Here is a 14127-nt window from a genome sequence, read left to right on the forward strand (position 1 = left end):
ATCGTATTGTCCATAAATTATTTATCCTAACTATTCAAACAATATTAAATAAGTAAGCGTACAAAACTATTTTTAATATATTATATATTTATATCTATCTTGTTTTTGTTTCTAAAGAAGCCTCCTAAAAAAATTTTAGTTATATTGGCAACTAGAAACTTTTGCAATTACAAAACTGGTATCACTACTTCCGTTAGCTTTTATTTAAACATATTTTTAAGTTTCCAAAAGACAGATTAGGAATAGTATATTACACAACTAGGGGCGAAAGTTGGCTTTTTCAAGCGAGGATGATGATTGAGCACGAGTGGGAGTCGAAGGCGCCGCAGGCCTTAAGATATATGTATATATGTTTGTGTTTATATGTCAAACAAACAAACAAACATTTAAAACAAAAAGTCGGAATAACGAAATGAACATCTTTTATGGATGAAATTATATATATATATATATATATATATATATATGTGTGTGTGTGTGTGCGTGTGCGTGTGTGTGTACGTATACTTTTTTGACATAAAGTTTTTGGTTTATATCTTAGTGAATAACTGAATTTATCGCGAAAATATAATTTCTTTTTAGGAATGCTACGTTTGGTCTGAAGCTTGTTTTAATGAATCATGGCGTAGTTATTTAAATGTTACCAACTCTACAAAAAATAACGAAGCGGTTAATACATGGATTCAAACAATTCTTTATATACTCGAAAAATTAAATGCATGTATTGCAGAAGTCAGTATCTCCATAGGTAAGTTTACGGTTAATTTTTGTATATTTATAGATCATTTCGTTACTTTTCTTATCAAGCCAACCCCTTTCACGTTCAAGGGGATCTTACTTATAACTTTAGGAAAATCAATTTTTTTATTGATTATTTTAGATAGGTATAACACACACACACACACACACACACACACACATATATATATATATATATATATATATATATATATATATATATATATATATATATATATATATATATATATATATATATAATATATATATATATATATATATATATATATATATATATATATATATATATATATATATATATATATATATATATATATATATATATATATATATATATATATATATATATATATATATATATATATATATATATATATATATATATGGGACGTTTCACGTCAACCGGACGGACCATCAGTGCACTCAACATTTGGGTTAACCTAACAAGACGTTTGAGGTCTCAAAATGATCGTCTGGTCAAGGGCTTTTGAAAAAGTTCTGGCCTTTTAAAAATCCAATGTGGCGCATAAAATATGGAGCCTGAAACCCACGTTTTCATAGCACATTCAACAAAATCAATAGTAAAAATGTTCTAATTTGTGAAATATCCCACTAAAAAGCATGTACAACTCATGATAGGACATATTATTGACAATGCTGATGGAATTCCAACATCAAGAATGGCGGAATCAAAATGGTGGACATTATACCTCCACCAGGTTATAACCCACCCGCAGGCTCTCTCGCACAAGCCCCTGGATGCCGGCAACCCGCTCGACAGCGCCGCGGCGCGCCCACAGCGCCGCTAGTACCACGCGCGGCCGCCAGGCGGCTGTCGTAATCCCCAAAGAGGAGCAGCGCCTTGGAGGGCATATAAGCGGGCCGGTTTCCAGGCCGAGGCACCTGTATTTCTTTTCCCCCTTCCCTAATCAGCACTTCTCAGCGCTAACTCGGCGCACATCGAAGCCGACCTTTGGAACTCTTCAGGAGCTGAGGGCCGAGTGCAACTTGCTGCACCTGCTGCTTGCCGAGACCAACCGAGCGCTCATCTCAGAGCGACGCCAGCATCAGAGATCTCCCACTGCCGACGCCGCCGTCCAGACCGATCCCACACCAGATCGCCGGCACAGCAGTGATCAAACGGATCTGCCGCTGCCCGCCACTCCACCGCCTGGGTCAAGGCCACACACCCCAGGATCATCATCCGACGTGCTGAACGCCGAATGGCCCGAACATCTACAACCCCCACTTTCCCCTTTGTAAATTGGGTGGTGCAACCTACACCGGGTTGGGCGGCCCTCCCTCGTCCAGACTCGATCCAAGAGTCGACCTAGAGAGGTCCGAGCAGTGTCCGCTCTCTAGGCAACGAAGAAGCCAAGGACTGTAAGCCTCAGCAGGCCCTTTCTGCCTGCCTGCCTCCTCACCGCCTGCTTTACAGCATGCCTCTTCATCACTCCGCTCTCCAAGGAGCGAACTCCACTGACACCAGCGGGCTGCGTGTCGCAACGAGCGCACGTGCCTCCTTCTCTTCACCCGACCTTTTTAGACCATCCCGACTAACCCGCTTACATCAACCAAACCAATTTTACAACAACAAATGATTTTAGATCAGTTTAAAGTATCGATATGGGGGTTTAAGGGGCCGCTGAATCTTAGCTTGACCTCGAAATTTTTAAATCCAAAATGGCCGATTCAAAATGGCGGACATTATACAACCACCAAAACTATTTTACCGCAATGAACGATTTTAAATCAGTTTAAAGTATCGGTATGGGAGTTTAAGGGGCCGCTGAATCTTATTTTAACCTCGAAATTTCAAAATCCAATATGGCCAATATAAACTGGCGGATATTTGTCATAACCTACCCGCAGGCTCTCTCGCGAAAAGCCCCTGCTAACGCGCAACCCGCTGAAGACGCCACGCACGCTGCAGCGCTTATCACCGCGGCGCTAGTACCGCGGCGCGCCGCTAGGCGGCTGGGCATTACCCACAAGTGAAGTAGCGTCGCGGATGGCACATAAGGAGGCCGGGTCCAGCGCTGTACCTCGCCCCTCTTCCAACAGCCTAATGCTGCAAGTACACGGCTCGTGTCCAATGACAACTTGTGCAAAGACTTCAGCAAATAAAACTGTTTTGTGGCAAAGGAATTTATTGCTTTCAAGTGATTTATTTCATCCCTCTTTTTTACCTACACCCCCAACCCCTTCCCACGTTTAGCAACCCATAGAAAGGAATATTTTCTTCAAGGAATGCTTTCTTCATCGGCGACTTTTTCTCCAACAGTCTTTTTCAGGATAGTTGGTGAGCAAATCCATCAGCGGCTTTATTCATCGGCGACTTTTTCTCCAACAGTCTTTTTCAGGATAGTTGGTGAGCAAATCCATCAGCGGCTTTATTCATAGGCGACTTTTTCTCCAACAGTTGAGTAAATCTTACTATATCGGCAACTCCTTGTTCAACTGTACTAGCCGTAATTTTGTTATTTCTAACATTTTTTTTTGTTTTGGTTGTGCTTTCTCATATCCTACAACAATGTCTTCTCCTGCGAAAAAATATCGTATCGATAGATGCGTTAATCCATTTGATATTAATACAGGACACAGCAAATCTCTTAGGAAGATCTTCAAAGAATTTCAAGATGTCTATCCTGATTATCCAACATCTTCACTGATTTGTGATACATGTAGAAAATCCTTTTACAAACTACATGATTTGTCATCTCCAAACATCAGTATGAGTGTTGATTTTGAATCAGAGACTGACTAACCTTCGGTTTCAAACACGGATGCACCTATGCAAGATGATCTTACAGATATTCTCTCTCAGTCTCTCTCGCGCCTATTGCCGAATTCGCACGTGTTTATTATCGCGTGTGCGACTCTACGCTGTTTCGGCGCGGCGCAGCGGTACTCATACCGCTACGAGTTGGCTGTGGTGCTCAACTCGTTACAATATACAGGGTGTTTCATTTTAATCCGACCACGACAAAAAACCATGGAAAAACTAATTTTAACGAAAAATGACCTTAACAAAAGTTGAAGGGGGTAAAGGGGGCCATCGAATGACACAAACACCTATGACCTTGAACTCGATTTTCAGGGTCATTTGAGGGTAATTGTGATTTTTTTAAATAGGAACCTCTATTTTAGACCTTGGAATCGGATAGAGCGGAAAAAATTACGTTGCAAAGGATATTTTAAGTTTGCTTTGGTGACCTTGAGAAGGTTAATTCAAGGTCAAATAACAAAAAATCTGCTAAACAGCTGTTTGTCTGGTTTTATTTCACTTATTTCAAAATATGACCTTGACAAAAGTTGAAGGGAGCAAAAGGGGCGATCTAATGACACCAACACCTTTGACCTTGAACTCGATTTTCAAGGTCATTTGAAGGTCATTGTATTTTTTTAACGGGAACCCCTATTTTTGACCTCGGAATACGAGGTAGCATTTTCCCTCAACACCGCAGTGCATGAATCTACTTGATTGATATATGATTACGGCCCAAGTCGACTCGAATACATTCGAGTGGACCAATAAAAAAGGAATAGTGAAAAAGCTAGGGTCAGCAAAAGAAATGAAGATCTTTTATGACAAAAACGATGAAGAGGGGGACGATGATGAGTATCGATTACTAGAGGATGCTTGAGAGGTGAAGGCGACGAGCGACCCGCCAGAAGCGTGCGAACTCGAGTCTGAGCTCAAGCCGACGGACGTAGTGGCGGGAGGTAAGCGCAAGCGCGAGTAACGGTCCAGTAAATATGGGTCGACATCCGTGGTGGCGGAGAGAAGTGGGGGACCCGTAAACGGAGCTACCTTGAAACCCTCTAGCCGCCTGCGCGGGCGACCTCGGAAAATTGTAACGGCAAGCGCGCCGACGGGGAATTAGCAAAATCGAAAGCATAAGCCCAGCCCATCTAAGGGCTCGACTAAATCAAATCGGCCTAAACAGCCAAAGCTGACGGCGTTATAATCTCGAAAGACGTGAGCAAGGTGCCGCACCGGGCGATTGACATCATCATAATATATCACATTAACACGGGCTCACCACGAGAAAGGATGCGCGCGGATAAAGCAGCAGTAGCGCACGGAGTATCTCTGGAAGAAGAGGAAGGAATAGCCGAGATGCTACATTATCAATGCTCGGAGCAAGCTGCAGGCAAGAAGATCTTGGCAAAGATCCTACGGGACCGCAAGAAGAACTAGGGGGAAGAAGAAGATGTAGAAGGAATGATCGCTGGAGGGAATAATAACGAATTTATTTGCCCTTGATTTCCTGACAATTTTCCACTGTGTGTCCATCTTCTTTACAATAACTGCAATTTTTCCGCTCTTGAGCCATATTCTCTAGATTCTTTAATTTTCTGCATTTTTGTATTGAATGTCCTCTCATTTTACAATCCTCGCAGCTTATTTGTTTCCAATTAGGATTACTTGTATTTTCATTCTGATTATTAAAATTGTTGCTTTTTCTATAGTTATTATTATAGTTGTTATAATTTTGGTCTTTATACGAGGCGTTGGCATTATTCGTAGCTTGTTGCTGAGCAATGAATTTGGGACAGTATTTTCCCGAATGATCTTTTTCGTTGCAAATCTGGCATTGGATACCCTGTTGACATGTTTCCACTCTATTCTGTACTACTAATATTTTAGCTTCTTCAAACCGTTCAGCTTCATGATCATTTTTATTGCAAATTGCACACATTAGAAATTTTCTATCCATTACGGGGAGGTGGGAACTATAGCTTCGCAAATCTTCCACGGGGTATTTAGTATTTCAAATGCCCAAAAAAAACTAAAAGCCTATCTTTGGCTAAAAAAAGAAGATATCCATAAATTTGTGCTAAAATGATTAAAATTCATATTTAAAGCCCGTGACAAAGCTTAGGAATTGCTTGGAGCATTCCTAAAAAAATCACAGAGGTAGCAAACATCAAAATAAAGAAAGTCACTGTAGGAGAAATTGTTCCTTAATGTCCATCATTGACTAAAAATTCAAAACTTAGTGATAAATTATTTAAATACATGTTTGCTTATAGAAATAAATTGCGTCACTTGGATCATCGCCAAAAAAATCATAAAACTTGATTCAATAAATTATTTTGATGTTCGTTACCTTTGTGATTTTTGTAGGAATGCTCCAAGCAATTCATAAGCTTTGCCACAGGCTTTAAATATGAATTCTAATCATTTTAGCATAAATTTATGGATATCTTCATTTTTATCCAAAGATACAGGGTCTTTGCTATTCTAGAACCCATACAGGAACTTTTGCGCTATAAAAACCTCTGCCAATTCTTTGGCACGTAGCTTCCTTTAACAATATGTATCGCGTTAATATCTGAATTGCTTTGACTTCATATATAATTCTATAAAGTTTTTGTACTTTTTCGTTTAATACATAAAATTATTTCGAATCAATTATATATACATAATCAATTATAATTCTCTCTCTATATATCTCGCATAGCTATAATTGTTTATATTATATTATTATATATAGTTGATGGCATGTCATTGGCATGAATTATTGTATTTATTTAGCTTCAATTATTTTTCTACTGTGCAATTACACTATTATAAATAGGCTTACATATTGCCATCAGAGATTAGAGGAGAGATTGCCGATGAGCATTGGTGAAAGCGTGCCATGCGATATGCAGTCGTAAGCTAGCGCCACCCTGCGGTTTTCGCTTCAAACTATACGCATCTAGAAGCAGAGGAGAAGAAGTGGCGACCGTACGCAACTAGCTTTCCCACCAGCAGCATCGGCGAAGAGGGAAGTAAAGAGTGCACAATTACATCGCGGCGTGGCAGAGCATAGAGAAGAAATGACATAAGTGGCGGTAACTGTCAAGGATTCGCGCTTACGCGGTGAATATGATTAATAAACAATGAATATTTATGAACAATCACCGATAAACTCTAAGCCCTTAATGTCAGTGGCCATGATCGTCTTTATAAAATCAAACCTCATAATTAAAAACTTTAATTTTCAGGCGGATTATGGTTAAACCGACACGAAAAAATTGAGTTTAAGCTTTAACAAAGATAAATTAAACTAACAAGCCACCCCAGCCACCCGATAAACATATGCTACTTTCAGTTTTCTTGCACCAACAACGATCGTGGCGGATCGGTCTACGTTGTTTAGTATTCTTATGCACTCGGGTCCCCTACGTACTAAAAAAATAATAATATATATTTCTTTTTGTTATTACGTATTATAAACAGTTTATAAGCAAATAGAAAAAAAGAAAAAGATTTGCCGAGGCTCGGACTCGAACCCGAGTGCATAAAAATACTAAGCAACAACGTACACCGCGCCGCCACGTTCATCGTTGCTATAGAAAAACTGAAAGTAGCATATGTTTATCGGGAGGCTGGGGTGGCTTGTTAGTTTAATTTAATTTTGTTTAAGCTTAAGCTTAACTTGTTTGTGTCGGTTTAACCATAATCCGTCTAAAAAATTAAAGTTTTCAATTACGAGTTTCCGAAAGTTTTGAATTCTAATTTCTTTACACTCATGTTGTTTAAATATTCTTTTTAATCCAATAATATGCCTGAATAGTTATTTGGCGTTGGTTGAAACTACCGCGAGGTGTGGATGCGCAAATTCGACAGTCACCGTTTGTCACTTTTCCTCCGCTGCGTCAGGCGCGGTGAAGCTAAGAATATATAGCGCCTCTACCTTCTCCTCCAATGCTGCTGGAGACATATACTTCCCCTACGCTTATTTTTTAGATACGTATAGTTCGATCGCAGGCAAGTGCAAGTGGCCTCATGATCGAATTCGCTATGCATTTTTAACACGGCATCGGCAATCTCTCCTCTAATCTCTGCTGCCATCTGACGGGAGGTATACGTGTGTGCCTAACTCGAGAATTAACATTCGTCACAATAACGCGCGCTGATTGCCAAAGAGAAACAAACAGAAAAAGGAACTCTGCACGTTAGAGTTAAAATTCCTCCTTGTTTTTCTCTGGATATGCTCCATGAAATAACGTAAAATTAAGATTTCATAAACAGTCCAAAGAAAGGGATTAAGGTGCTATATAATGCAATCTAAAATTTTTAATTGATTATTGCCTTTTTACTCCAGTTATCGCGTAACGTAGAAAAAACGACTAATAGTATACAGGGTGAGAACAAATATTTTGAAGCTTAATATCTTTGAAACTAACTGGTTTCATAAACAGCCCAAGAAAGGGATCAAGGTACTATATAGTGCTAACTAAATCCAAAATTTGAACTTGATTATTGTTTTTTTACTCCAGTTATCGCGTCACGTAGAAAAACGACTTTTTTTAGTTTTTGATGTTTTTCTCAGGATTTGTCCCATGAAATAACTTAAAATTTAAGTGGAATATAGTCGTAAAAACTTTCAATAATCATGTTTTTTTTTTAAAGACTCAACATTTAGTTTTCAAGTTAAAACAATTTTAAAAAATTGCGCTTTATGGTGTAAATTAGAAGAACGACGAACGATAATATCAATTTTCCGCTGTAAAATGATAGGTAATTTTATTCTCTTTCAGGTACATATGAAGGGATTTACTTTTATTATTTTTTCCAATAACTTTATTAGAAAAAGCTGAAATATCAAAACTAAAAAATCACTATAAAAAAAAAACGTGCACACAAAATGTAAAAACGAACTTTTTTCCCACAATGTTCTAGTAAAAATAAAGAAAATGAGACTTGGTGGGTTAAAATCCACTGAGTTGAAGGTGAGATACAGGCGTCTACATACGCACACACACACGCGTACATCCGTACGGACATTTCCCAAAAACACCATTTTCCGACTTAAAATGCATCAAAACACACTTCCCACATGCTTTTACACAAATTCCAAAAATTACTATTACAAGGCTTCGTTAGAATGGAAGCAAATGTATCTCCATAAATTTTTTGGTGGTCGTAGTCCGGATCGAACTATTACTTTCACCAATATTAAGGTTTAAAAGGCTTATGAGATAGGTATAACACACACACACACACACACACACACATATATATATATATATATATATATATACTCTCTTTTTAAAATTCTCCTATAAGGAATCTCAGATCGTAGGGTAGCTGTATTTAAAAAATTTCGTTTTGGAGCCTCGCTCTCGGTCGCTTTCCTTCGATTTGCCAAGGTATAACTCGCTATTAAAAATAGTTTCTTGTAAGGAGCCTAGAAGTGTGGGGTAGCTAGTTTCAAGGGTTACCGTTTTGGAGTTCTGCGTTTTAATTAAAAAAAAGTACGGACTTCAAATTTTGTATCACCAAATATAACAAATCTCAATAATGGTACATGGTTTACACTTGTAATTTGATACACAAGCCCATGCAATGTATTTCAACATATTTCTAAAGTTTGATGATTTAGCGATGACTGGAAGATCCACTTGGTTTAAGAAAACCTGCACCAAATGCGTTTACTTGCGACAAACTGGATCTTCTGGTTCAACTTAAGTGTTTAAACTTTATAAACATGCTAATTTACATGCAAATGGCTTGAATGACAAGTTTCAAGTCTATACGATGCATGCCTTTTAAAAAAATTCATTTTTTATCAAAATACTGAAACTAAATATAGCAAATCTCATTTTTGTGCATGGTTTCTACTTGCAGTTTGATACACAAGCCCTTGCAATATGTCACAATATATTTTCAAAGTTTGATGAATTATCGATGACTAAAAGATCAAGTTAGTTTGAAAAAACCTGCGCCAATACGCATGTAATTAAGCATGTTTATAAAGTTTGAGCACTTAAGTTGAACCAGAAGATCCAGTTCGTCCCAAGTAAACGCATTTGGCGCGGGTTTTCTGAAACCAACTGGATCTTTTAGTCATCGATAATTTATCAAACTTTGAAAATATGTTGAAACACATTGCAAAGGCTTGTGTATCAAATTTCAAGTGTAAACCATGCATCAAAATTAAGATTTGCTATTTTTATTTATAGCATTTTGATAAAATCTGAATTTGTTCAAAAGGGATGCATCGTATAAACTTGAAACTTGTCATTCTAGCCATTTGCATGTAATTAAGCAGGTTTATAAAGTTTGAGCACTTAAGTTGAACCAGAAGATCCAGTTCGTTTCAAGGAAACGCATTTGACGCAGGTTTTTTCAAACCAACTGGATCTTTTAGTCATCGATAATAATTCATCAAACTTTGAAAATATGTTGAAACACATTGCAAAGGCTTGTGTATCAAATTTCAAGTGTAAACCATGCATAAAAATTCAGATTTGCAATTTTTAGTTATAGCATTTTGATAAAAACTGAATTTTTTCAAAAGGGATGCATTGTATAAACTTGAAACTTGTCATTCTAGCCATTTGCATGTAATTAAGCATGTTTGTAAAGTTTGAGCACTTAAGTTGAACCAGAAGATACAGTTCGTTCCAAGGAAAAGCATTTGGCGCAGGTTTTCTGAAACTAAGTGGATCTTCCAGTCATCGCTAAATCATCAAACTTTAGAAATATGTTGAAATAGATTGCGTGGGCTTGTGTATCAAATTTCAATTGTAAACCATGTACCATTATTGAGATTTGTTATATTTGGTGATACAAAATTTGAAATCCGTACTTTTTTTTAATTAAAACGCAGAACTACAAAACGGTAACCCTTGAAACTAGGTACCCTACACTTCAAGGCTCCTTAAAAGAAACTATTTTTAATAGCGAGTTATACCTTGGCTAATCGAAGGAAGGCGAGCGAGGGCGTGCCTCCAAAACGAAAATTTTTATATCCAGCTACCCCACGCTCCGAGATTCCCTATAGGAGTATTTTTTAAAAGAGAGTACGCCGGTAAACCGTAGGAAGGCGAGCGGGAGCGAGAATCAGAGCTCCAAAACAAAAATCCTCAAATCTAGCTACCCCACGCTCCGAGACTATAAGACAAGGAAATTTTTAATAAAGACTTTTACCTTGACAAATCAAAGGAAGGCGAGCCTCCTAAACAGAAACCCTCAAATCTAGCTACCCCACGCTCCGAGATTCCTTATAGGAGAATTTTAAAAAGACAGTACGTCGACAAACCGGAGGAAGGCGAGCGGGAGCGAGAAATTAAGCTCCAAAACAGAGAACCTTAAAATAACTACCCAACACTTCGAGACTCCTTAAAAGAAACTATTTTTAAAAGCAAGTACGTCGGCGAATCAAACGAAGTTGAGCGATAGCGAGCCTTTAAAACGAAAACCCTTGAATCCAGCTTATCCACACTCCGAGACTATAAAGACGAGAAAATTTTTAATAACGAGTTTTACTTCGGCAAACCGAAGGAAGGCGAGCGGGAATGAGCCTCCAAAACAGAAACCCTCAAATCTAGCTTCCGCACGCTCCGAGATTCCTTATAGGAGAATTTTTAAAAAGAGAGTACGTGGGCAAACCGATGGAAGGCGAGCAACAGCGAGAATCAGAGCTTTAAAACGAAAGTTCTTTGAACTAGCAACCCCATGCTCGGAGATTTTTTATAGAAGCGTCATCAATTCAAAAAATACAATGGCACATTGAAGAAAGGCAAGCAACAGTTTACTGTACTGCTCTTAACGTGAATTCTTAAAACCAAATGCTACACTTGCAGCAACGATATGTAAGAAAGTATCATTCAAAGAAAAAAAACTCCTGTTCCTTAATGCTAATCTGTGTAAGTAACTACCACACGCACCATAAGCTCTTTCAAGAGTTGTCCAATTTACGTAATAACTACAGGGCAAGCTGAGCGAGAATTAGTAATGCACAAAAAAGCCCATAAAATGATCTACATCAATCTCGAGATTTTAGTCAGTCGATTTTAAGGTATTTTATTTCGAAGCTGTAATTTTGCTTATGCTCGACTACCTCTGAAGTGCCATTATATTTGTCTAAAGATACTGTTTTATACAGAATCTCGGCACTTAGTTACACATAGTTGATATTAAGGACTTTAAGTTTAGTCTCTGGCTTTTGCTCACCTCCCTTCGATGTGCTATCCCGAGTAGAAATGATACTTCCGGGTACGGTCTGGGCCGGATCCGAAGTCTGAAAAGCGAATTACGGCCCGGGACCAAAAATAACTCGCCAGATTTTACAGCACGTAACACGGCTGGCTTCTGGGCTGGATACGGTGCCGTAAAAAGTAAATTTCGTATTGCGTGTACCAAATCTTATAAACAAACGAAAGCATAGTTTGTCTTCAAAGTTTTTACCTCCTCAAAGTTTTGCAATGCGATTTTCAATTATGTATATTAAGTTAAACTCCGAGTAAAATTCCGACTATACTATAAAGTATAGCGCACTAGAATGAGCGAGCGCGCTAATGAGTGTGTGAGGGGACGCACACATGTGAGCATCCCCTCTTGCGGTATGCGTGTAAGTTACATGTCCACTAGCGGTGTCGAGACTATACGACGCTCTCTCCCATCGCTCTCTTGGAATCGAGCCGTCGCTGAGTACACATGGTGTACACGACGAGCTGTACAAAAGCTGTATATATAAAATAGCATAAATCCACATTATTATTAAATAGTATAATCCTCTCTGGTTTCATTTGTTATCAAGTTGTTTAAGCAAGAGCACGGAAAGTGTGTTCCCGGCATAACGACTTAACGTAAAGTCATTTAATACATTACATAAAGACAACTACCTTGTTTTGCTCAGTGTAATGACTTATAAAGTAGTTTATAATATATTAAATAAACATAGTGTTTAGTATGCCACGATCTTACGTATCAAATAAAACATTTAAACTGCTATTTCTTGAAAACAAAGATGTGACTTGAATCGTTTTGCCGGAAAGCTACACACTAATAGCGAAAATAAAAATAGCGATAACCCTGGTAGGAACGTAAGCGAATGGTTAGCTGTTGGTGTCTATGAGTAACTTGCAATTAGACGCTGTCAACCACGTAACGCACGATGAGACTGAGATTTTTGCTATAAAAAAGAGATGGGCAGAATTTTTTAGAGTTCTCGGTGACCTGGACGTTTACTCAGAATGAGGATTCATGTAGACATCAAGAGCTTAGTATTCATAAGTATTAGGGTAGCTATGACACAAGTATGGATTGTAAATATATGTACACATATTATAATTGTATAACCTTGAATAACTATAGTATAGTAATACTATAATTTAATAGGAAAAAAGCGAATGGCTGCGGTAGTGAACGGACGCATGTATTTCTGATTGAGCTTTGTGCAAGTGATTAGTAGTATAAAGGTCAGAAATAAAATAAAATATAGAATAATAAAGTTAAGTAATCTAGAAATAAGAAAAGACAGGAAAGAGAAATAAGAACGTGGAGTAAGAAACGTTAGAATAGAAGAAACGAGAGACTGATTGTGAAAGAGAGAGGGAGTGAGAGATAGAGTGGGAGAGGGGGAGCGAGGGGGGGGGAGCATAAGTAAGAAGTCCCTAGGAAAATCACCAGAAACAGATATAGAGAAAATAAAGAGGATTAACGAGGTGATTTTTGGAACACATCTTGAGAGGAAACTGGTAACAGCAACAGACAAAGAGAGAAGTGGATCAACGAAATGATATACGCCTAAACAAGAAAAGAATTTAGAAAGTAAATCCACAGGAAAAAATAAAAAGGAGGGCAGAAGGGGAAGGGGAAAAGGAACCAAACTACAATTAGATAGGAAAGCGCAAAGTGTAATAAACCTATTAGGAGGAGGTTTAGTGGCAAAAAGGAAAAGGAAAGAAGCGGGAGACAAAAGCGAAAAAATTAAAGGGAAGGACAGTCCGGAGAAAAATAAGAAAAAGAAAGAAGAGAAGAAAGCGGAAAAAAGGAGAAAAAGAACTGGCCTTTTAGAAAAGTAAGCTGATTGTAAGAACACTACCAAGCACACCAGACATAAGCAGGGCTACATGATTTGCAATTTCATTATATACAAAAGGGTTTGAATCTTTTTTTTCTACAGAATTTGTAATTTCATTATGCACCAAAGGGTTTAAATCTTTTTTTTTTTTTTGTATTCTAATTAAAGCTCTATCATGACCTTTGTGTAAATATTTGTTGTGTAAGTATTTGATACTCATGGTTGAAGCACAATATTCTGTATTTATGTGACAATGGTATTTTTTAAAAAAAGTCGGATTATAGGCTACTACCATAGAATTATCAACATTTACTATATCTCCATCGATCCTCTTGTTATAATGATAGTTTTTATTTCTATTGTTACGTCTACGATGTCTAGGAAAACCGTAATTTTCAAATTGAGTCGCGTCACAGACATGTTTTGGAAATTTTTTAGAGTAATTTTTTGTTTCTGAATTATAACACAAAGAGTCGTCTGTATGTTGGCCATGTAACATATGTTTTATCACTAAATCTCTCAGTTCGACATCATCATCAGGAATTTCTGCACTAAT

At 37.8% G+C, this 14127-nt stretch overlaps 1 protein-coding gene across 1 annotated transcript in view; it reads left to right on the top strand.

The window, feature by feature from the left end:
• Nucleotides 1–14127, top strand: part of LOC100680504 — a 272326-nt gene that overhangs the window by 73340 nt on the left and 184859 nt on the right. The window contains exon 6 of the mRNA XM_031933565.2: nt 583–748. Within this exon, the coding sequence (XP_031789425.1) occupies nt 583–748 (166 nt within the window). The remainder of the gene's footprint in view (nt 1–582; nt 749–14127) is intronic.

The sequence above is a fragment of the Nasonia vitripennis genome (assembly GCF_009193385.2).
Source record: "Nasonia vitripennis strain AsymCx chromosome 1 unlocalized genomic scaffold, Nvit_psr_1.1 chr1_random0004, whole genome shotgun sequence".
NCBI classification, from domain to species: Eukaryota; Metazoa; Arthropoda; class Insecta; order Hymenoptera; family Pteromalidae; genus Nasonia; species Nasonia vitripennis.